The following is a 23907-nucleotide window of genomic DNA, read 5'->3' as shown; positions in this document are numbered from 1 at the left end:
CAGAAAAACCTTACCTCTAGAGGTCTGAAAACCAGAATTCTTTGTAGGCCGAAAAGGGACAGGTCAGCAAAGAGCCCATTCTCCGAGACCATCACTCCACATCATAGTCCTAGGAAAAGAAATCCCCAGGAGCCAGCCCTCTGAAGTGAGGGAAGGTGGATCGGGGGCAAAGACTCCCTGTTGAGGTCCGGAATTCTGTGTGTGTCTCCAGGGCGGTAACACGAAATACTACCTCATCTCGCTGGGGCCTCTGAAGATCAGTAATTCCAATCTGATATAGCAGTAATTATATTCCAAAACCAGTAAGCCTACCTCAATGTAGCAACAAGAAATTTATCACACAGTATTATACGTGTTGTACCAGAAGCGAGGGAGACACACCACAGAGTATAAGTTTTAAGTGGAGAATTTATTAGCCGGGGGCCATTGGGGTACTGCACCACAAATCAATGGCAATGTGTTGGGGTGACAGCTTGGCTTATATAGGTACAGGGTGGGGGGGGGACAGGAACAAAAGTCCTGGCTGATCAAAAGATTCAGTCAGGTTATCCTACTAGTGGGACAATCTCATTTACATTCCTTGGTGGAGTCACAGAGCCCCAGGGATATCTGCTAGAAAGGGTCTGCCAGGTTATCCTTCAGTGGGATGGTCCTATCTATTGACATTCCTTGGTGGAGTCATGGAGTCCCAGGGGGTTTGCTAAATGCCAAAGATATCTGAGTCCATTCTTTCTGGGAGTGCTTGTCAGTAGCTAGGGGTTATTCAGGGATTCCTAATTTTCCTTGTATTACATATGGAGGAACCAAGTCAACCTGTAACCTTCCCCCCTTCTAGGGACTTCCTGGAAGCTATCATTCACAAATCCCAATGCTTCCCTCAGCTCTCTCTCTGCCACTCTGATCACTCTGACTTCCTGATCCTTCTCCATGGGCCAGTCACTTAATCCTGTTTTCCTCAGTTCCTCAACTGTAAAACTAGGTGGAGAAATGGCAAACTATTTCAGTGTCTTTGACAAAAACAAACAAATCCAAATGAGGTCACAAAGAGTTGGACACAACTAGAAAATGAACAAACAACAACAACAAAAACCTGAATAGCATTACTATAAGGATATAGAACTATATCCTTGCAGGGTATCATATTTTACTACATAGTCATTGCACCCTCATAATCATTGCAGCCTGTTTTTTTGGTTTATAACCTTTCATTCTGTAGTCCTCACATGGTATAATTCTGCTTGTCATGTCTCTTAAAAGGTAAACAGAGAAGTAATGTATTCATCAGTGGCAGGTGGGGCTACTTAAGGAAAGCTTGACTAGAGGAGGCTTGTTTGTAGTAACGCCCACACCCTTTTGCTAACTAGGTTCTAAAGAACCAGGCCCACACCTTTTTGCTATTTAGGTGTGAAACCCCAGGCCCACACCCTTTTGCTAATTAGGTCAGGAGAGGTGTGAATCTTTTGGGCCTTGAAAAAGGGTATATATACCCAGAGGATAGCCATTGAATTTAGAACTCAGAGAACTGAGAGAAGAGAACTCAGAACTCAGAGAAGGGATAATCCAGAGACTGGAGAATCTACAGAATGCAGAACTGAGAATTCACAAGGATTACTGAGCCCAAGGAGAAGGAGAGAGAGAGAGACACAAAGAAACCAGAGAAAGAAGACTGTAAGGACTCTGAGAACTGCAAGGGCTCTCAGAACGGTCAGAGGAGAGGATCCAGGAAAGCTGACCACTCAGATTTCTGCCTCTGCCCTGAGAGCCTTGAAGAAGAGGGAATGGCTCTTGTGCTGACAGCCAGGCCCCAAAAGGAATCAGTGACATTTAAGGATGTGGCTGTGGAATTCACCCAAGAGGAGTGGCTACAGTTGAGCCTATCTCAGAAAAATTTGTACAGGGATGTGATGCTGGAGAATTATAGCAACTTGGTGTCTGTGGGATTTGCAGTTTCTAAACCAGATGTGATCTACTATTTGGAAAGAAAGGAAGGACCTTGGATCTCAGAGGCAGATATTCCTGGAAGCAGCTGTCCAGGGAGCAGAGAATTTACTGGAGATAAACCTCCTGAATATAATGAATGTGGGAAGGCCTGCTGGAGCAAGGAGCATCTTGCTGTGCATCAGAAAATTCACATTGGAGGGAAACCTTATGAATGTAGTGAATGTGGGAAGGCCTTCAGAAAAAAGACTCAACTAACAAAGCATCACAAAATTCATAGTGGAAAGAAACCTCATGAATGCAGTGAATGTGGAAAGGCCTTCAGATGTAAGTCTGGACTTACAATGCATTACCGAGCTCACACTGGAGAGAAACCTTATGAATGTCATGAATGTGGAAGGGCCTTCAGATATTATACAGGTTTTATAACTCATCAAAAAATTCATACTGGAGAGAAACCTTATGAATGCAGTGAATGTGGGAAAGCCTGGAGGTGTAAGAGTCAACTTACAGAGCATTACAGAATTCATACAGGAGAGAAACCTCATGAATGTAATGAATGTGGGAAGGCCTTCAGAATTAAGACTGACCTTAGAAGGCATCACAGAATTCATAGTGGAGAGAAACCTTATGAATGCAGTGAATGTGGAAAGGCCTTCGGATATAAGACTGGACTTACAGAACATTACCGAATTCACACTGAAGAGAAACCTTATGAATGCAGTGAATGTAGGAAGGCCTTCAGGGATGAGAGTCAACTTACAGAGCATTACAAAATACATACAGGAGAGAAACCTCATGAATGTAATGAATGTGGGAAGGGCTTCAGAAAAAAGACTCAACTAACAAAGCATCACAAAATTCATAGTGGAAAGAAACCTCATGAATGCAGTGAATGTGGAAAGGCCTTCAGAGATAAATCTGGACTTACAACGCATTACCGAATTCACACTGGAGAGAAACCTTATGAATGTCATGAATGTGGAAGGGCCTTCAGATGTAATACAGGTTTTATAACTCATCAAAGAATTCATACTGGAGAGAAACCTTATGAATGTAGTGAATGTGGGAAGGCCTTCAGGAGAAAGGCTCGCCTTACTGTACATCAGAGAATTCATTCCGGAAAGAAACCTTAAGAGTGTAATGCAAGTAGGAAGGCCTTTAGATGGAGGACACTACTTTATGTCCATCAGAGGATACATCCTGCTAAGTTTCCTCATGAATTTCAGCAGTGTGGGAAGGCCTTCCATTGCTATTCAGATCTTATTAGATATCAAAAATTCATATTGCCTTTTTGATGCCTTGATGGTCTCTGGGTGAGGTCTATCCCACACGGAGCTGGGAGCAGAGGGGAGCCGTGGGGAGCCGAGCCCAGTGTGAGCTGCCACGACCAACCAGACCAGAAGATGGGCGGAAAGTGCCCTAGTGCCCTGAATCAGTGAGCTGCGGTAGTTACAAGACTTCTCAACCCACAAACACCAAAGACAGCAGAGAAAGTTAGTGGGAAAAGCTGCAGGAGTGGAAGGAGTTCCAGGTTCGGCTACCAGCCCCGGGGGCAGCAGGGGGGGCAGCTACAGCTGTTGTTGCTTCTGGCCCCAGGCCCACCTGGTGGGAGGAATTAAGTCGGGAGAGGCATGAAAAGGTAATCAAGAAAAAGAACAAGAAAAAGAAATTGCAAGGGACTTACTAAAGTTGAGCTGCTTTGTTTGCATTCCTACATGGAAGGATGATGTGTGTGATTCATGAGACCTCAGTGTTGGGGTAGCTGAGGGGAATATGCATATATGTATATATATGTTTATGTATATATATATATATATATATATGTGTGTGTGTGTGTGTGTGTGTGTGTGTGTGTGTGTGTGTGTGTGTGTGAATGTATGTATATATCTATGTGAGAGAGAGATGGGATTCAAAAGGGGACAGGGTCAAGGGAGAAGGTTCAATGAAGGGGGATGGGTTGGGAAGGAGCAAAATATAGTTAGTCTTTCACAACATGAGTATTGTGGAAAGGTTATACATAATGATGCACATGTGGCCTATGTTGAGTTGCTTGACTTCTTGGGGAGGGGAGGAGGGGGGAGAATTTGGAACTCATTCAAAAACAAAACAAAATGCATGCAACTGGAAAGTGGGATGCACAGGCAATGGGAAGTAGAGATTTAGCTTGCCCTGCAGGAGGGGGAGGGAGGAGGGAATGGGAGGGGAGTGGGGTTACAGAGGGGAGGGCTGACTGGGGAGTGGGGCAACCGGAGCATACGCCATCTCAGAGTGGGGGGGAGAGGTTAGAAATGGGGAGAAAATTTGTAATTCAAACTCTTGTGAAAACCAATGCTGAAAACTAAATATGTTAAATAAATAAATTAAATTAAATTAAATTTAAAAAAATTCATGTTGGAGAAAAACCGTATGTATGTAGTGAATGGGGGCAGGCCTTCAGGAAGAAGCCACATCTTACTCTGCATCAAAGGATTCGTACTGGAGAAATTCTTTATGAATGTGAATAGTGTGGGAAGATCTTCCATACCAAGTCAGATCTTTCTTGACTTCTAATAATTCATAGCTTCTGAATGCCTTCTACCTGAAAGTATCTTTTGCTCAACATCAAAGCATTCATACTGGAGAGAGACCTTATGTATTCAATGAATGTGGGAAGACCTTCAGCTTTAAGACAGTACTTGCTCAACATCTGAGCACTAATTCTGGAAAGAAACTTTGAGTTTGGGCTGACCTTTAAACTAAGGACACTACTTTATGTCCATCAGGGAATTCATACTAGAGTGATTCTTCAAGATTATGAAGAGTAGGAAGATTCCCCCAGCTGACTAGATTGTGATTCTGAGTGCCTAGATGCAATGGAGAGATTCCTTATTCAGGTACCATAGTAGAAGGAAATATGCCTCACCTCTCTAGAGGCCTGTCCATGTAAAGGCCAAGGTATTTTAGTTGAATCATGCAATCATGAGAGGACAGGATCAGGGCTGTCTCAGTTTCTCCTGAAATAGATGTTGACTTTATACTATAAATTCATATTACATAATCTCAAATGGTCCCTCACTAAGGTCAGGTAATCTTTTTGTACCAGCCTAATAAACTAATTTTATCCCACTCACTCCAATGCCTGTTCCAAACTTTTTTATCCCTTTTGAAATTTCCCTTGACTCCCCATGCCCTCCTATCTGAGAAGCTAACTCACATTTCATGGAAAAAATGAGGTCATTCAATAATTACTGATATAGACTGTAAGTTCTTGGAGTGGAGGGACTGTCTTGTGACTCTTTTTTTTAATTTCCATCACTCACCACAATATCTGTCACATTTCTTGATAAATGCTGATTGATTAATTGATTGAGAGTTCTTTCTTCTTCCCTTCTGCTTATCTTAAATCATCCAGATGTCTTCTCAACAATCACCTTCTTCACCCCAGTCTCACTTGAAGAGGTAAAAATGCTCGAAAATCCCTCTATGTGCACATGATCCCATTCAATCCGATTTTCTCCAGTTGATTGATTCTTCTATCATCCCCAGTCTCTCACATACCTTTGCGATGTGTACAAAGGTTGGAAAACTGATTAATTATTTTATTAATAATTATAGCATTTTATTAATACAAGGATCAGTGATACTTTCAAATGCCAAAGACCTTTCATGGTGGTAGGCTCTCAGTGTATATGCCCTTGGAAAAGTGGGTGATCCAGATGCTGGCAATCTACACTGATTGGTTAACACCCAATGAGAGAGAATGAATACTGCAATGAAGGTGGATCTATTCACTTTCATTATGTCATTTACTTCTAAATTGCCCAGCCTTGAGCAATCTAATCAAAAAATGTATCCCCACCCAAACCTGAGTAGAACATAATGGGCAAGAATTCAACTAGATAAGATGGTTTAGGGGGAAAAATTTTTGGCAGAGGTGAGAAATGTCCTCCAAAGGACAGGGAAAAAACCTGGACCTCCCCCATTCTCATTCCCCTATTTGATTCCATTGAGAGACAGAGTGGCCTCAATGAATCACTAACTAATATGACAAGAACTTCATCAAGGATTTCTAACTACAGGGCTTGTGAGGTGGACAATGTGTGAAAAAAGGGAAAGATTGACTAGTGCTTTGACAAAATCAAAAGGGGCAATCCCCTTTGATAAGTAGTTCTTACAGATAAAAGGAAGCAAAAGAAAAAGAAACAATAAAAAGATTATCACTTTCACAGATGTCTCATCCCATGTAGCCTTCTAATTCTTTGGAAACATCTGATGCAGCCCTCTGCTTTGGGTTTGGTCTCAGCAATTTACAGCTGACTGGCTTCTCTGGTTCAGGTCACTTGGATATATCCTCTTCTCTGCTAAAAATCTCTTACAAAATTGGTTAAAACAATTTTAAATTTACTTTTGCAATAGCCAGGTCAAGAAACCTTATGTTGGAGGGGGCGGAGCCAAGATGGCAGCTCGAAAGCAGGGACTTGCATGAGCTCCCCATCAGGGACCTCCAAAAACTTATAAAAAATGGCTCTGAACAAATTCTAGAACTTCAGAACCCACAAAGTAGCAGAGGGAAGAAGGGCTCCAGCCCAGGACAGCCTGGATGGTTGAGGGATGAGGTCTATGGAGCAGGGAGCTAGGAGTGGAGAGGAGCAGAGCCCAGCATGGGCAGCAGCAGGACCTACCACACTGGGAGCTGGGCAGATCTCAGTATTAGGGTAGCTGAAAAGAATACACACACACACACACACACACACACAGTTTTTCACAACATGAGTGTTGTGGAAGGATTTTACATAATGATATACATGTGGTCTATGTTGAATTGCTTGCCTACTTAGGGAGGGTGGATGGGGAGGGAAGAGGGGAGAGAATTTGGAACTCAAAGTTTTAAAAACAGTTGCTCAAAAACAAAAAATAAAAGTATTTGCATGCAACTGGGAAATAAGATACACAGGCAATGGGGCATAGAAGTTTATCTTGCCTTACAAGACAAGGGAAAGGGGGATAGGAGAGGAGTGGGGTGACAGATGGGAGGGCTGACTGGGGAATGGGGCAACCAGAATATATGCCATCTTGAAGTGGGCGGGGAAGTAGAAATGGGGAGATAATTTGTAATTCAAACTCTTGTGAAAATCCGTGCTGAAAACTAAATATATTAAATAAATTAAATATAAAAAAAATAAAAAATAAAATATACATGTTTCATTCATATACTCAAAAACTTGTAACTCGGAAATGTTTAACAAAATAAATAAAAATGCAATGTAACCAGAAATCAAATAAAATAAAAGGACTTGACTAAAAGAGAGTTTGAATTGAAAAATAGTGGACTCTGCTCCCAGTTCCATGTGATAGACCCTACCCAGAGACCATCCAGGCTGTCCTGGGTTGCAGCTCTGCTTCCCTCTGCTATTTTGTGGGTTCTCCAGTTCTAGAATTTGTTCAGAGCCATTTTTATTAAACATTTTAGGTTTTTGGAGGTACCTGGGGGGGAGCTCATTCAAGTCCCTGCTTTGCAGCTGCCATCTTGGCTCCGCCCCCCCACTCATTCCCTTTCACACCCTTTCCATTATAATAGCTTTTTCTTGCCACTTCTATGTTAGATAATTTACCCCATTCTATCTCACTCTTTTTCCTTCTCCCAATATATTCCTCTATTTCTGTTTGTGGGTTGAGAAGTCTGGTAATTGCCACAACTCACTGATTCAGGGTGCTAGGGCAGGTTCCACCCAGTTCCAGATCTGGTTGGTCTGGGCACAGCCCACACTGGGCTCTGCTCCACTCTACTCCCAGCACGGTGTGATAGGCCTTACCCAGTGGCTATCCAGGCTGTCCCGGGCTGGAGCCCTGCTCCTCTCTGCTATTTTGTGGGTTTTGCAGTTCTAGAATTTCTTCAGAGGCATTTTATAGGTGTTTGGAGGGTCCCGGGGAGAGCTTTAGGCAAGGCCCTGCTTTCCAGCTGCTGCCTTGGCTCTACCCCTCCATCTCAGAACATTTTTGTTACAACTGAAGTTAATTTTGCAACTTTTAAATGAATTTCTTTTCATATTACAGTACATCTTCTTATAAAAAGTATTCTGTTATTCATTGCTTAGCAGAATATCACCTTCCTAATGGGGGATTGAACATTGCCAAGTATAAAAATTGGGTTCTAATTTTTGGGTTGTATCCAGGTTTCTTTAATATATCAATATGACAACTGGTCAACCGAAAACTGTAAAATCTCTGGTCTAAAAGTTTCCAAATTTTATTTTCTAGTAACAGAGACTTAAGGTTTCTTGACCTGGCTATTGGAAAAGCAAAAAAATTGTTTTAACCAATTTTGTAGGAGATTTTTAGCAGAGAAGAGGATATATACCAGTGACCTGAACCAGAGAAGCCAGTCAGCTGCAAACTGCTGAGACCAAACCCAAACCAGAGGGCTGCATCAGATGTTTCCAAAGAATTAGAAGGCTATATGGGATGAGACTTCTGTGAAAGTGATAATCTTCTTTTTTATTGTTTATTTTTCTTTTTCTTCCTTTTATCTGTAAGGACTACTTATCAAAGGGAATTGCCCCTTTTGATTTTCTCAAAGCACTAGTCAATCTTTCCCTCTTCTCCACATGTTGTTTCCCCTCACAAGCCCTATAGTTAGAAATCCTTGATGAAGTGCTTGTCATATCAGTTAGTAATTCATTGAGGAGACTCTGTCTCTCAATAGAATCAAACAGGGGAATGAGAATGGGGAGGTCCAGGTTTTTTCCCTGTCCTGTTTCTTTGTTCTAAGCTCAGCCTTTGAAGGACATTTCTCACCTCTGCCAAAAATTTATCCCTCCAAAAACCTATTAAAAATGGCTCTGAACAAATTCTAGAACTACAGAACCCACCAAATAGCAGAGGGAAGCAGGGATCCAGCCCAGGACAGCCTGGATGGTCTCTGGGTGAGGTCTACCCCACATGGAGCTGGGAGCAAAGCAGAGTGGAGCAGAGCAGAGCCCAGAGTGAGCGGCGCCGACCAACCAGACCAGGAGCTGGTTGGAGCAGGTCCTAGCGCCCTGAATCAGTGAACTGCAGCAGTTACCAGACTTCTCAACCCACAAACACCAAAGACAGTGGAGAAGGTTAGTGGGAAAAGCTGTGGGATGGGAAGGAGTTCGCAGTTCAGCCACCACCCCGGGGCAGCAGAGGTGGGGCAGCTACAGCTGCTGTTGCTTCTGTCCCCAGGCCCACCTGGTGGGAGGAATTAAGTGGTGGATCAGAGCAGGAGTGCACAGCCTGTTGAAGATCTAAGCCCAGTCCGAGTTGGGGGTTCTTGGGGAAGGAGGAGTGCTGGTGTGGTAGAGCTGGTGCATCCTCCCCAAACATGGAACACAGAATTCTTTAGTCTACAAGCAGTCATACCCTGCTGAAAAACTAACTCAAGTTAGTTGGTTGGGAATATGGCCAGGCAGCGAAAACGCACCCAGATTCAGTCTCAGACTTTGCATTCTTTCTTTGCTGACAAAGAAGACCAAAACATACAGCCTAAAGAAGTCAACAAAGTGCAAGAGCCTACACCAAAAGCCTCCAAGAAAAACATGAACTGGTCCCAGGCCATGGAAGAGCTCAAAAAGGATTTGGAAAAGCAAGTTAGAGAAGTAGAGGAAAAATTGGGAAGAGAAATGAGAAGGATGTGAGAAAACCATGAAAAACAAGTCAATGACTTGCTAAAGGAGACCCAAAAAATACTGAAAAATACACTGAAGAAAACAACGCTTTAAAAAATAGACTAACTCAAATGGCAAAAGAGCTCCAAAAAGCCAATGAGGAGAAGAATGCCTTGAAAGGCAGAATTAGCCAAATGGAAAAGGAAGCCCAACGGACCACTGAAGAAAATTCTACCTTAAAAATTAGATTGGAGCAAGTGGAAGCTAGTGACTTTATGAGAAATGAAGATATTATAAAACAGAACCAAAGGAATGAAAAAATGGAAGACAATGTGAAATATCTCATTGGAAAAACCACTGACCTGGAAAATAGATCCAGGAGAGATAATTTAAAAATTATTGGACTACCTGAAAGCCATGATCAAAAAAAGAGCCTAGATATCATCTTTCAAGAAATAATCAAGGAGAACTGCCCTGATATTCTAGAGCCACAAGGCAAAATAGAAATTGAAAGAATCCACAGATCGCCTCCTCAAATAGATCCCAAAAAGAAATCTCCTAGGAATATTGTCGCCAAATTCCAGAGCTCCCAGGTCAAGGAGAAAATACTGCAAGCAGCCAGAAAGAAACAATTTGAGTATTGTGGAAACCCAATCAGAATAACACAGGATCTGGCAGCTTCTACATTAAGAGATCAAAGGGCTTGGAATACGATGTTCCGGAGGTCAATGGAGCTAGGATTAAAACCTAGAATCACCTACCCAGCAAAACTGAGTATCATGCTTAGCAGAATATCACCTTCCTAATGAGAGGATAAACAATGCCAAGTATAAAAATTGGGTTCTAATTTTTGGGTTGTATCCAAGTTTCTTGGATGTATCAACATGACAAGTGGCCAACCTAAAACCGTAAATTCTTTGGTCTAAAAGGTTCCAAATTTTATTTTCTAGTAACAGAGACATAAGGTCTCCTGACCTGGCTATTGGAAAAGTAAATTTAAATTGTGTTAAGACCAATTTTGTAGGAGATTTTTAGCAGAGAAGAGAATATATCCAAGTGACCTGAACCAGAGAAGCTAGTCAGCTGTAAACTGCTGAGACCAAACCCAAAGCAGAGGGCTGCATCAGATGTTTCCAAAGAATTAGAAGGCTACATGGGATGAGACTTCTGTGAAAGCGATAATCTTCTTTTTTATTGTTTATTTTTCTTTTTCTTCCTTTTATCTGTAAGGGCTACTTATCAAAGTGGATTGCCCCTTTTGATTTTCTCAAAGCACTAGTCAATCTTTCCCTCTTCTCCACACATTCTTTCCCCCCACAAGCCCTATGGTTAGAAATCCTTGATGAAGTGCTTGTCATATTAGTTAGTGATTCATTGAGGAGACTCTGTCTCTCAGTAGAATCAAATAAGGGAATGAGAATGGAGGAGACCCAGGTTTTTTCCCTGTCCTGTTTCTTTGTTCTAAGCCCAGTCTTTGAAGGACATTTCTCACCTCTGCCAAAAATGTATCCCCCCAAACCATCTTATCTAGGTGAATTCCTGCCCATTATGTTCTACTCAGGTTTGGGTGGGGATACATTTTTTGATTAGATTGCTCAAGGCTGGGAAATTTAGAAGTAAATGACATAATGAAAGTGAATAGATCCACCTCCCATTGCAATATTCATTCTTTCTCATTACTTGTTAACCAGTCAGTTTTGATTGCCAGCATCAAGATCACCCACTTTTCCAAGGGCATATACACTGTGAGCCCACCACCATTAAGGGTCTTTGGCATTTGAGAATATCACTGACTCTTGTGTTAATAAAATGCTATCATTATTAATAAAATAATTGATCAGTCTTTCAAACTTTGTAAACATCACTAAGGTGAGTGAGAGACTGGGGATGATAGAAGAATCAATCAACTGGAGAAAATGGGAGAAAATAGGATAGAATGGGATCATGTTCATGTAGAGGGATTTTTGAGAATTTTTACCTCTTCACGTGAGACAGGCGTGAAGTAGGTGATTGTAGAGAAGGCATCTAGGTGATTTAAGATAAGCAGAAGGGGAGAAAAAAGAACTCTCAATCAATGAATCAATCAATATTTATTAAGAAATATGACAGGTATTTTGGTGAGTAATAGAGATTAAAAAAAGAGGCACAAGATAGTCCCTCCACTCAAAGAATTTATAATCTATATCAGTAATTATTAAATGACCTCATTTTTTCCATGAAATTTGAGTTAGCTTCTCAGATAAAAGGGGATGAGGAGTCAAAGGAAATTTCAAGAGAGGTGAAAAAGTTTGGAAGAGGCATTGGAGTGAGCGGGGTATTTAGTTTATTAGGATGGTACAAAATGATTACTTTACCCTGGTGAGGGTCCATCTGAGGTTATGTAATATAAATTATGTAGTATACAGTCAACATCTATTTCAGGAAAAGCTGAGACAGCACTAATCCCATCCCCTCATGATTGCATGATCCAAGCAAAATACCTTGGCCTTTATATGGAAGATGCTTATTCCCATCTATAAAAGCAATGCTTGGTTTGAATCTTGGATTGGGAAAGACATTGTCTTGGTGTGTTAATACACTCTTGTTTAACTTTCAAAAATGTCATGTTTTTGCTGGGTTGTAAGCTCTGGGATCCTCCTTGAAATCTCCTTGAATCTTCCCACTTGATGAGGTGTTTGCCTGAGGCCATAAGTCTTTCATCATCCCTAGGACCAAATCTGTATTTACTCTTAACCTAGCCTAGCCCTCCATTGCCCAGTTACTTCCCACCCTTGATCCTCTCAAAATATCTATGACCAAAGGTATTACCTTTAAACTAGCCTAGTCCTCCATTGTCTGTCACCTCTGGTTTGCCTCCAGCAACTTCCTACCCTCTATCCTTTCAAAATCCCATTTTCTTGATTCCTGGAGTCAGACCTCTAGGCATCCCAGTCCCATCAAGATCCTTCTTAGACTCCTCCTCAAGCCCCTCCCTAAACACCTCTTCCCATCACCCCAGAACCACCCTTAGATCCCTCCCACAGTCTTTCTGTGTATAAGTCTCATCTTGCCTCCATGAAGGCACTCAGATTCAATCTTCTTAAGATTCAATCAGCTCTGCTTATCAATACAGGTGTCACAACAACTCTAGACTCTTTAGTTTTCCCAATATGGTGAATCTTTAATAAACTTCGTTTTACTTTGGCTGTAAGAAGGCTTGAGTCAAATTCATTCGGCAGGACCTGGTATGTTGGTATTTTGAGGTCTTGAGCACCCCTAAACCTCAAAATAAGGTTACCTGACCTCAACATTTTGAAGACAAAGGACGGGCTAGTGGATCTGGTAGTAACAGGAGAAAAGGGGATTGCTAATGCCATTGGACAGGATAACAGAGTGTTTGAAATGTTTAATATGGAGTCAATAGGACTTGAGTTCAAATTCCTCCTAAGACGATAGCTCTATGATTCTGGGCCAGTTACTGAACCTCTCAGTCATAGCTTTTTAATCTATAAAATGAGGAATTGACTTCTACGTTTTCTTCCAGCTCTACATAAAGAATGATCTCTGACCTAAAGATTTCTCTGGAGAAGAAATTTTGTGTGTGTGTGTGTGTGTGTGTGTGTATACACAGAGCTATAGATATATATTTTTATGTGTGTGTTTGTATTGTGCACCTGAAAGTTTGGTTAAAGGAGGCAAACAAGCTAGGCGATATGTAAATTCATAGTGTTTATTCCCTTGAAGCTAGCCGATACACTATCATGGAATCAGAAGCAAACGTCTGATTGACTGGAAGAAAGACAAGGTTTAAGTCACACTCCCAGCTCCAGTTTATGATCTCCATATCAAGGAAAGGAAGTTCTTAGTTGAACAAGACAATTGACAAGGTAGGGTCACTTAGAATTTTTGATCTCAAGATGCAAATGTCTCTAGAATATCAAGATAAGAGAACTCCACTGTTCTGGTGGCAGACATCTTGTCACCAACAGGAAAGATACCCTTTGTCACTCTTATCTGGTCTTTGAAGCTGCTGACACAGAAAGGGGCATTTTTAGAATAGAGCAAAAGCAGTTTGGATGCTTTGGATATTATTGGGGTTCAAATAATGTGAAAAGATTGTCAGTATGTATATATGTATGTATGTACAAATACATGGAAGAAAAAAATATATAACAATTTTGTTGTATATTTGAAAGAAATAGCAAGTTGTGCATAGTAGATTTGAAGTCTCATGTGCAATCACCTTTTTTATTGTACTCTGTTATTTAAATACTTGTTTTTTCCGTAAACATATTTTTAAATTGATAGTAATATATGTATGTCTGTATATATATATATATACATATATATGTATGTGTGTATAAATATGTGTGTATGTATGTGTTTGTGTGTGTGTGTGTGTTTTTATGTACGCATATGGAAAATAAGAGCAACGATGATGATGAATGGGAACTAGACGAGGTAATAATGAATCCTCAGGCTTATCCTATTATTACTCCTGCCCAACTCCTTGTATTTACTTCCTGGGGATTGGTTTCTTCTGTGGAAGAGAAGGAAAAGAGCCTCACTTTTACTTTGAAGGAACTTGGGAAATTGCAGGAAAAATTTTAGCAAGCCAAAGAATCCTTAGAATGATGGTTAATAAGAGAATAGTCTAGTAGGGCCAAATGAGAGCTTGTATCATTGTAACAACAATTTGGCTAGCAGCTGTTGCAGGGGTGTAACATTAATTAAGGTGGGACTTTTTTACTGTTTTCTCTTTTAGCACTTATTTAATCAAGTGCCCTTGAAGAGTCTGGCCTTTGTCTCTTTGATTAAATTAGGAGTCTTTGATGACCTCCTTGCCTCAGGGGAAAGCCTGGTTTGCATGGGTTTGAGTGACATGTTTGGGACGCCAGAGGCTTTTAAGCCATGTGGGTTTGAGTCCCATGTTTGTGATACTTTTAGGTCACATGGGTGAGTCCCATGCAGTGATGCCCTTTGACCCTGAACAAAATATATAAACTCAAGAGACTGGTGTCTTCCCTTGGGGCTCTCAATAACTGGAAGAGTGGTGTGGGACTCAGGGAAGCTGCTTTAAGAGCCTCCCAGCTTGTGAACCCAGATGTTGATGCTTTCTTGGTAACTATGAATTATGATTTCGTCTCTTTATATTGTATATATTTGTAATTTGTTTATATTTGCTCTGAAGTTTAGGTTACTGGCTTTTCCTCCTGTACTAAGTGAGTTTTATTTTATGTTTGATTGAAGCTAGATGGTTAACCACTTAAAGTTACTTTCCTTAGTAAAACACATAAAAGAACATATGCTGGCAGCAATTGGGGCTAGTCTTATTGGGTCTTCACCCCTACAACAGCTGCTAGCCACATTGTTGCTTCAGGTCCCTAAATAAGGAATCTCTCAAGTGCAAGCTGGGGGAATCTTCCCACTCTTTACAATCATGAAGAATCACTCTAATATGAATTCTCTGGTGGACATAAAGCAGTATCCTTAGTTTAATGGTCATCCCAAACTCAAAGGTTTCTTTCCAGAATTAGTTCTTTGATGTTGAGCAAGTAGCATCTTCAGGATGAAGTTCTTCTCACATTCATTGAATTCATAAGGTCTCTCTCCAGTATGAATGCTGTGATGTTGAGCAAAAGATACATTCAGGTGGAAGGCCTTCGCTTGTACATTACATTCAGAACCTATGAATTATTTGAAGTTGAGAAAGATCTGACTTGGGGTGGAAGGTCTTCCCACACTACTCATTCACAAAGGATTTCTCCAGTATGATTCCTCTGATGCACAGTACGATGTGGCTTCTTCCTGAAGGCCTTCCCACATTCACTATATACATAAGGTTTTTCTTCAACATGAATTTGTGATATCTAATAAGATCTGAATTGCAATGGAAGGACTTCCCACACTGCTGAAATTCACGAGGAAACTTAGCAGGATGAATTCTCTAATGGATATAAGTAGGGTCTTCCATCTAAAGGCCTTCCTATTTGCATTATATTCTTAAGGTTTCTTTCCTGAATGAATTCTCTGATGCACAGTAAGGTTTGTCTTAATACTAAAGGCTTTTCCACATTCACTACATTCATAAGGTTTCTCTCCAGTATGAATTCTGTGATGCTCTGTAAGTCAAGTCTTATCCCTGCAGGCCTTCCCACATACACTGCATTTATAAGGTTTCTCTCCAGTATGAATTCTGTGATGCACTGTAAGTTGAATCTTATATCTGAAGGGCTTGCCACATTCACTACATTCATAAGGCTTCTCTCCAGTATGAATTCTCTGATGTACTCTAATTTCCCTCTTATATCTGAAGGCCTTTCCACATTCACTACATTCATAAGGTTTCTCTCCAGTATGAATTCTGTAATGCTCTGTAAGTCCAGTCTTATATCTGAAGGTCTTCCCACATTCACTACATTCATAAGGTTTCTCTCCAGTATGAATTCTATGATGCACTATAAGGTGTGTCTTGTCTCTGAAGGCCTTCCCACATTCACTACATGCATAAGATTTCTCTCCAGCGTGAATTTTCTGCTGCGCAGCAAGATGCTCCTTGCTCTAGAAGGCCTTTCCATGTTCACTATATTCAGGAGGTTTATCTCCAGTAAATTCTCTGCTCTCTGGACAGCTGCTTCCAGGAATACCTGCCTCTGTCATCCAAGATCCTTCCTTTCTTTTCAACTGGAAGATAACATCTGGTTTGGAAACTGCAAATCCCAAAGACACCAAGTTCCTATAGTTCTCCAGCATCACATCCCTGTACAACTTTTTCTGAGATGGGCTCAACTGTAGCCACTCCTCTTGGGTGAATTCCACAGCCACATCCTTGAATGTCACTGATTCCTTTTGGGGCCTGGCTGTCAGCACAGGAGCCATTCCCTCTTCCTCAAGGCTCCCAGGACAGAGGCCACAGAAGGCAGAGTCACAAACCTTAGTTGTCTGCTTGCCCACTTCCTCTCCACTCACAGTTCTGAGAGCCCTTGCAGTTCTCAGAGTCCTTGCAGTCTTCTCTCTCTGGTTTCTCTGTATTTCTTGCCTTCTCCTTGGGCTGCCTTCTCCTTGGGCTGAATTCTCCTTGTGAATTCTCAGTTCTGCATTCTGTAGATTCTCCAGTCTCCGCATTATCCTTTCTCTGACTTCTGAGTTCTCTGTTCTCAGTTCTCTGAGTTCTAAATTCAATGGCTATCCTCTGGGTATATATACCCTTTTTCAGGGCCCAAAGGATTCATGCATCTAATGACCTAGTTAGCAAAAGGGTGTGGGCCTGGGTTTCACACCTAATTAGCAAAAGGTTGTGAGCCTGGGACTTAGCACCTACTTAGTAAAATGGAGTGGGGCTTCCTACAAACAAGTCTCCTCTAATCAAGCTTTCCTTAACTAGCCCCACCTGAGGCCTATTAAATTTGCAGAGAAGATCTTTAATCACTGATTACTGGAGTGCTGAGAATTCCAGGCCTGAAGCTCACAATGCACAAGAGATAAATGTATATCCATATAGCACTGTTGAATACATTACTTCTCTGTTTCCCTTTAAAGAGGCATCACAAACAGAATTATGCCATGTGAGGACTACACAATGAAAAGGTTGTACACCAATTTTTGGACTGAAAGCCCAGGGTACAAAGATCATGCTGTGGCAGCGATTATGTGATGAAATATGGTACCGTGCAAGGATGTAGTTCTATATCCTTACAGTAATTCTATCCAGGTTTTTGTTGTTATTCAGTCATTTTCTAGTTGTGTCCAACTCTTTGTGACCTCATTTGGGTTTGGGAGTTTGTTTTTGTCAAAGACAATGGAGCCGTTTGCCATTTCTCCACCTTGTTTTGCACATGAGGACCTGAGGCAAACAGGGTTAAGGGACTAGCCCAGCGTCACATAACCATTAAGTGTCTGAGGCCAGATTTGAGCTTATATTGAGCTCAAGGGAGATGAGTCTTTCTGATTTCAGGCATGGTACTCTTGTGCCACCTAGCTGCTCATTCATGGTAGTCCATGGAATTGCCTGAACCATCTAGTAAAGTTAATAAAAATATCCAGTTGCAGAGATTATGAAGGAACCCTAGTAAAGGAGATGAATGAGCCTGGAGTACTTCACTACATAAACTTCTCAGATTGCACTTGGTAATTTCCAGTAGATCATTAGAAAATAAACAAAGTTGTTGCACCAATTCCTCTAGTCCTTTTTCACTCTTTGAGAATAATGGACCAGGCAATTCAGGATCTGAGCAAATGACACGTGATTATTAATCTTTGATCTGCATTCAGATTCCAGAGTTCCTTCTGTGGATGTGCACAGCATTTTCCATCAGGAGTCTTTTAGAATTGTCTTGGATTATTATACCGCTGAGAACTAAGTCATTTATAGTTGATCATTGCGCAATGTTGCTGTTACTATCTATGATGTTCTCCTGCTTCTACTCACTTCACTCAGCATCAGATCACATAGGTCTTTCCAGATTTCTCCAATATCCACCTGCTTATCATTTTTTATAATGCATTAGTATTCCATTACATTCATATCCCTCAATTTGTTCAGCCTTCCCCAATTAATGGGCATACCCTGAATTTCCAGTTCTCTACCACCACAAAAAGAACTGCTATAAATATTTTTGTGCATGTGAATGCTTTTCCCTTTTTAATGATCTCTTTTGGATATAGATCTATTAGTATTGCTGGATGAAAGGATATGCACATTTTTATAGCCCTTTGGGCATTGCTCCATATTGCTCTCCAGAATGGTTGGATCAGTTCACAACTCTATCAACAATGCATTAGTATCCCAGTTTTCCCATGCCTTCTCCAACATTTATCATTTTCCCTTTTTGTCATATTAGCCAATCAGATAGGCATGAGGTGGCACCTCAGAGTTCCTTTAATTTGCATTTCTCTAAACAATAGTGATTTAGAGCTTTTTTATATACGACTATAGATAGTTTTAATTTCTTTATCTGAAAACTGCCGGTCCATATCCTTTGACCAACTATCAATTGAGGAATGACTTGTATTCTTATAGATTTGCCTCAATGTTCTATAAATCTGAGAAATAAGGCCTTTATCAGAAAAACAGCTCGAAACAATTGTTTCCTAGCTTTCTGCTTTCCTTCTCATCTTGGTTGCATTAACTTTGTTCAAAAACTTTTTAATTTAATGAAATCAAAATTATCCATTTTGCTTTTCATAATGTCATTTATTTGTTCTTTGGTCACAAATTCTTCCCTTCTCCATTGCTCTGACATAGATGTATTTCTTGCTCTCCTGATTTGCTTACAGTATCACCCTTTATGTCTAAATCATGTACCCATTTGTAAGGGCAAACAAAGAGGGACTTTTTACTCTTTTTTATTTTGGACTGCTTCTCAGCACTAAGGTAATCAAGTGCCTTTAATTGAGTCTTCACTTTGTAGGAAGGCCCACCCCCTTTTGCTGATTAGGTCAGGAGAGGTAGCAGTTAAGCTAGGAACTCTCAGAACTGTGGGAGGAGAGGTTTTGCTTGGGGGCTCACTCATTGGAAGAGTGTTTGATTGGAGACTCTGGGGAGCCCTTAAGAAGTCCCCTCTCCTGTCCCCTCCCTTGAAAATCAAGATATTGGTGATTCTCTCTCTCTCTCTCTCTCTCTCTCTCTCTCTCTCTCTCTCTCTCTCTCTCTCTCTCGTAACTATGTATATATTGCTATGGACAGACAGGTAGAAGCCCTGTCTGCTGATTTGTGTTATATGCTCTGTCTATATAATTTCTGTTTGTAATTTCTGTTTGTGTTTTCTCTGAAGTTAAGGATACTTTTTCCCCTCAACTAAGTGAAAGATAAATGTATGTTTAATTAAAGTAATATTGTAAACCTTTAAAGTTGCTTTCCTTAGAAAAGTAGTTCAAAGAACCTGTGCTAGTAGCCCTCATGTGTGCTGCTATTATTGATCTTACAATCCCACAGCAACTACTAGCAACATTTTTGTTGCACCATTTTGACCTCATCTTGGTATAGGGTGTGAGATGATGTTCTTTGCCTAGTTTGTATCATACTATGTTCCAGTTTTACTAGAACTTTCTGTCAAACAGTGAGGTTTTATCCCAGAAGCTGAAGTCTTTGGGTTTATCAAATAGTAGATTACTGCAGTCATTGATTACTGTGTCTTATGTAACTAATCAATCCACTGATCCACCACTCTATTTCTTAGCCAATACCAAATAATTTTGATTATATGTTAGGTTGAGATATGGTACAGCTAGGTCACACCTTTCTTTGCATTTTTAAAATTAATTCCCTCGATATTATTGACCTATTGTCCTTCTAAATGAATTTTTTAATTGTTTTTCCTAGCTTGCTAAAATATTTGTGGTAGTTTGTTAGCATGGCACTGAATAAGTAAATTAGTTTAGGTAGAATTGTCATTTTTATTAGATTAACATGGCCTACCTGTGGGCAAATGATATTTTTCCAATTGTTTAGATCTGACTTTATTTGTGTGAAGTGCTTTATAATTGTGTTCATATAGTTTGGGGGTTTGTCTTGACAGGTAGACTTGCAAGTATTTTATATTGTCCACAGTTATTTCAAATGGTATTTTTCTTTCTTGTTCTTGCATCTGGGCTTTGTTGGTAACATATAGAAATGCTGATGATTTATATGGGTTTATTTTATATCCTGCAACTTTGCTAAAGTCGTTATTTGTTTCAAGTAGATATTTAGTTCATTCTTCAGGATTCTCTGCATATACCATCATATCAACTGCAAAGAATGACAGTTTTTTCTCATTGCCTTTTCTAATTCCTTCAATTTCTTTTTCTTTTCTTATTGCTAATGCTAATAATTCTAATACAATATTGAATAATAGATGTGATGATGGGCATTCTTGTTTCACCCTGGATCTTATTGGAAAGGCTGCTAGTTCATCCCCATTACATATAATGCTTGCTGATGGTTTTAGATGATTACTGCTTATCATTTTAAGGAAAACTCAATTTATTCCTATGCTTTCCTAATGTTTTTAATAGGAATGGTTGCTGTATTTTGTGAAAAGCCTTTTCTGCATCTATTGACATAATCATATGATTTGTTAGTTTTGTTATTGATATGGTCAACTGTGCTAATAGTTTTCCTAATATTGCATTCCTGGTGTAAATCCCACTGATCATAGTGTGTTATCCTAAGATAAATTGCTGTAATCTATTTGCCAATATTTTATTTAAAATTTTTTCATAAATAATCATTAAGGAAATTGGCCTCTAATTTTCTTTCTTTCTCTGTTTTGGCTCTTCTTGTTTCAGGTATCACCATATTTATGTCATAAAAGGAATTTGGTAGGACCCCTTCTTCACCTATTTTCCCAAATAGTTTATATTATATCGGAATTAATTGTTTTTTAGATGTCTGGTAGAATTCACCAGGAAATTGTAAGGGCAAGCAAGACAGGACTTTTTGTTATCTTCGTTTTGGAGTGTTTCTCAGCACTAAGGCAATCAAGTGCCTTTGAGTCTTGCCTTTGTTTCAATCAAGAGTTTTTGGTTGAATTGGGAATCTTTGATGACCAGCTTAAGTCATGGGAAGGCCTAGGTCACATGGGTTTGAGTTGCCTGGTAGTGATGCCCTCTGACCCTGAAGAAGCATATAAATATACTCAGAGGTTAGCATTTTGCTTTTGGGGGCACACTTATTGAGAGAGTGTTGGTGTGGAGATCCTGAGTAGCTGTTAAGGAGATCCTCCCTTTTCTTCTCTCTCTAGTAATTATGTATGTATTGTTATGAGCAGACAGCTAGAAGCCCTCTCTGCTGAATTGTGCTATTTGCTCTGTTTAGGTCATTTCTGCTTGTAATTTCTGTTTTTGTTTCCTCTGAAGTTCAGGGTGCTGGCTTTTCCCTCTGAACTATGTGAACGATATATGTATGTTTCATTAAAGTAAGATTGTTAATCCCTTAAAGTTGCTTTCCTTAGAAAAGCAAATCAAAGAACGTGTGCTGGCAGCCCTCCTGTGCGCTGGTGTTCTTGGTCTTGTTGTTGGTCTTTCACCTCCACAGCAGCTGCTAGCAACATTGTTGTTACAAAAATCCATCTAGCCCTGGAGATTTTTCTTTTTTAAATTAATTTATTTATTTTTAGTTTTCAATATTCATTTCCACAAGATTTTGATTTCCAAATTGTCTCCCTACCTCTCCCCTCCCCCCACCTCAAGATGGCATGCATTCTGATTATCCCTTACCCCAGTGTACCCTCCCTTCTGTCACCACACCTCCCACTTATCTTCTTCCCCCTTCCTTTCTTGTAAAGCAAGATAAATTTCTATACCCCATTGCCTGTATATCTTATTTCCTAGTTGAATGTTAAAACAATTTTTAACATTGTTTTTAAACTTTGAGTTCAAAATTCTGTCCTTTCTTCCCTCCCCACCCAACATCACTGAGAAGGCAAGCAATTCAATATAGGTTATGCATGCGACATTATGCAAAACACTTCCATATTAGTCATATTGTATAAGACTAACTATACTTGCCTCCATCCTATCCTGCCCACCCATTTATTCTGCTTTCTCCTTTGACCCTATTCCTGTAGTATTAATGTGATCAAAGATCTTCGCCACCCGTTCAATAGACCTCAGGTGGGTCTAGGTGGGAAAGGTTGATTATGTCTTTGTAAGTAGGCCTAAAGGCTCTACCTACTAGGTACTAAGCCAATTTGGGAGTGAAGTCCTCAGGGCCCCAAGAGGAGTTGCAATGGCCAGATCCAATGGTATATGCACTGAGTTCTAGTCAATCATGAATTCAGCCAATCAGAGACCTGAGTTCTAGTCAATCAGATGTCAGCTAGGACTGTATATAAAGAGAGCCCAGAAGTGAGAGAAGCAGAATCTGCAGAGAGCTACAGGAGTCAGAATTCAGCCTGAGGAGAAGGAGCAGGAAGTCAGAGTAAACAGAGCTTCAGAGAAAGCACTGAGGGGAGAGTTAGGATTTGTGAGTGACTGTTTACAGGAAGGCGCTAGCAGGGTGAAAGGTTAAAGGATGACTTGGTTCCTCCATATAATACTGTTTTATATTTTCCTTGTTGCTACATTGAAGTGGTGTAATATCAATTAAGTTGGGACTTTTCTACTGTTTTAGAATGATAAATTAATCAAGTGTCTTTGATTGAGCTTTACTAGGTGCAAAGCCCCAGGTTCATAGGTGCTAAGCCTATGTGGGCATGAAGCCCTCAGGTCCTAAGGGGAGTTGGTAAGACCAGACCCAATAGTAGGAGCCTAAGTTCTGGTCGCTCAGATGATGTTTGATGATGGCTAAAGAATGTATAAAAAGAGAGAATAGAGCTATTTGTTGTAGCAAGAATGGCCTTTGTTTTCTTTGAGTGACTCAGCTTATCTCATTGAGCCTCGCTGGGTGCTGGGGCTTCTCTTCTGGGGCAGGAAGCCCAGCGACCATGCCTGGGAACAGAGAACTTCCTGTGTGATGAGTCATGGGGCTGGCTGAGGGGAGGTGTTGACTCCAGAGCCACGCCCTATTGTGTGTTAACCTAGGGGAAGGGGCCAACTCAAGAACCAATCGGCCCTGGTCATTCAGGCGGCACTTGATGATGTCAAAAACTCTATAAGAGGGGAGAGGATAGCTTGAAGAGCTCTCTTTCCTTTTCCAGTTGGCGTGGGAGCAGTGACGAGCGTGACTCTGGGCTAGCCCTTGCTCTCGGGCTGGGCCCAGATGTTGGTAACTACGAATTGTATTGGGTCTGTCTGTTGATATTTGTAATTGGTTTGTATTTTGGTTTTGAGGTTCGGCATGCTGGTTCATTTCCCCCGAACTAAATGAATGTTCTGAACCTCAGGGTGCTGGCTTTTTCCCCTGAAGTACGTGAATTAATCTGTATTTGGTATGTCTCTTGATGCTTGTCTCTTTGCTCCCATGAACTAACTGAATGCTAACTGAATGCTGGCATTTTTCCCCTGAACTAAATGAATGTTGTCTGTATGCTAACTGAATGCTGTATTAAAGTAAGCTGGTCAACCCCTTCACCGTGCTTTCCTTTTTTAAGCAGATAAAAAGAACCTGTGCTTTCCTGGCATCCTGGCAGCCTCCTGGGTGCTGGCAGCCTCCTGGGTGCTGGCTGCAGGGGGGATCTTACGCCCCCACAGAAGCTGCTAGCCGGATTGTTAATACATTTGTTGAGGCTCTAACTCCTGGAGGCTGAGGACTCTGGGCAGCCACTCTAAGAGCCTCCCAGCTCACCCAGATGTTCATGGTTTCTCGATAACTATGAATTGTATTTGGTCTGTTTATAATGTATGTTTGTAATTTGTTTGTATTTGCTATGAAGTTCAGGGTGCTGGCTTTTTCCCCTGAACTAAGTGAGTTTATATGTATATGTTGGCTTAAAGTAAGATTGTTAACCCCTTAACATTA

General features: G+C 40.6%; 1 protein-coding gene across 1 annotated transcript; it reads left to right on the top strand.

The window, feature by feature from the left end:
- The first annotated feature begins 1778 nt into the window (after positions 1–1778).
- On the top strand, positions 1779–3074 carry LOC118851162 (zinc finger protein OZF-like). Its single transcript, XM_036760682.1, has one exon. It carries the CDS (start codon positions 1779–1781, stop codon positions 3072–3074), a length of 1296 nt encoding a protein of 431 aa, XP_036616577.1.
- Positions 3075–23907: the final 20833 nt, after the last annotated feature.

Source organism: Trichosurus vulpecula, chromosome 5 (genome assembly GCF_011100635.1).
Source record: "Trichosurus vulpecula isolate mTriVul1 chromosome 5, mTriVul1.pri, whole genome shotgun sequence".
Classification (NCBI taxonomy): domain Eukaryota; kingdom Metazoa; phylum Chordata; class Mammalia; order Diprotodontia; family Phalangeridae; genus Trichosurus; species Trichosurus vulpecula.
Note: the sequence above shows the minus strand (reverse complement) of the source record. Positions and strands in the feature narration are given on the sequence as shown.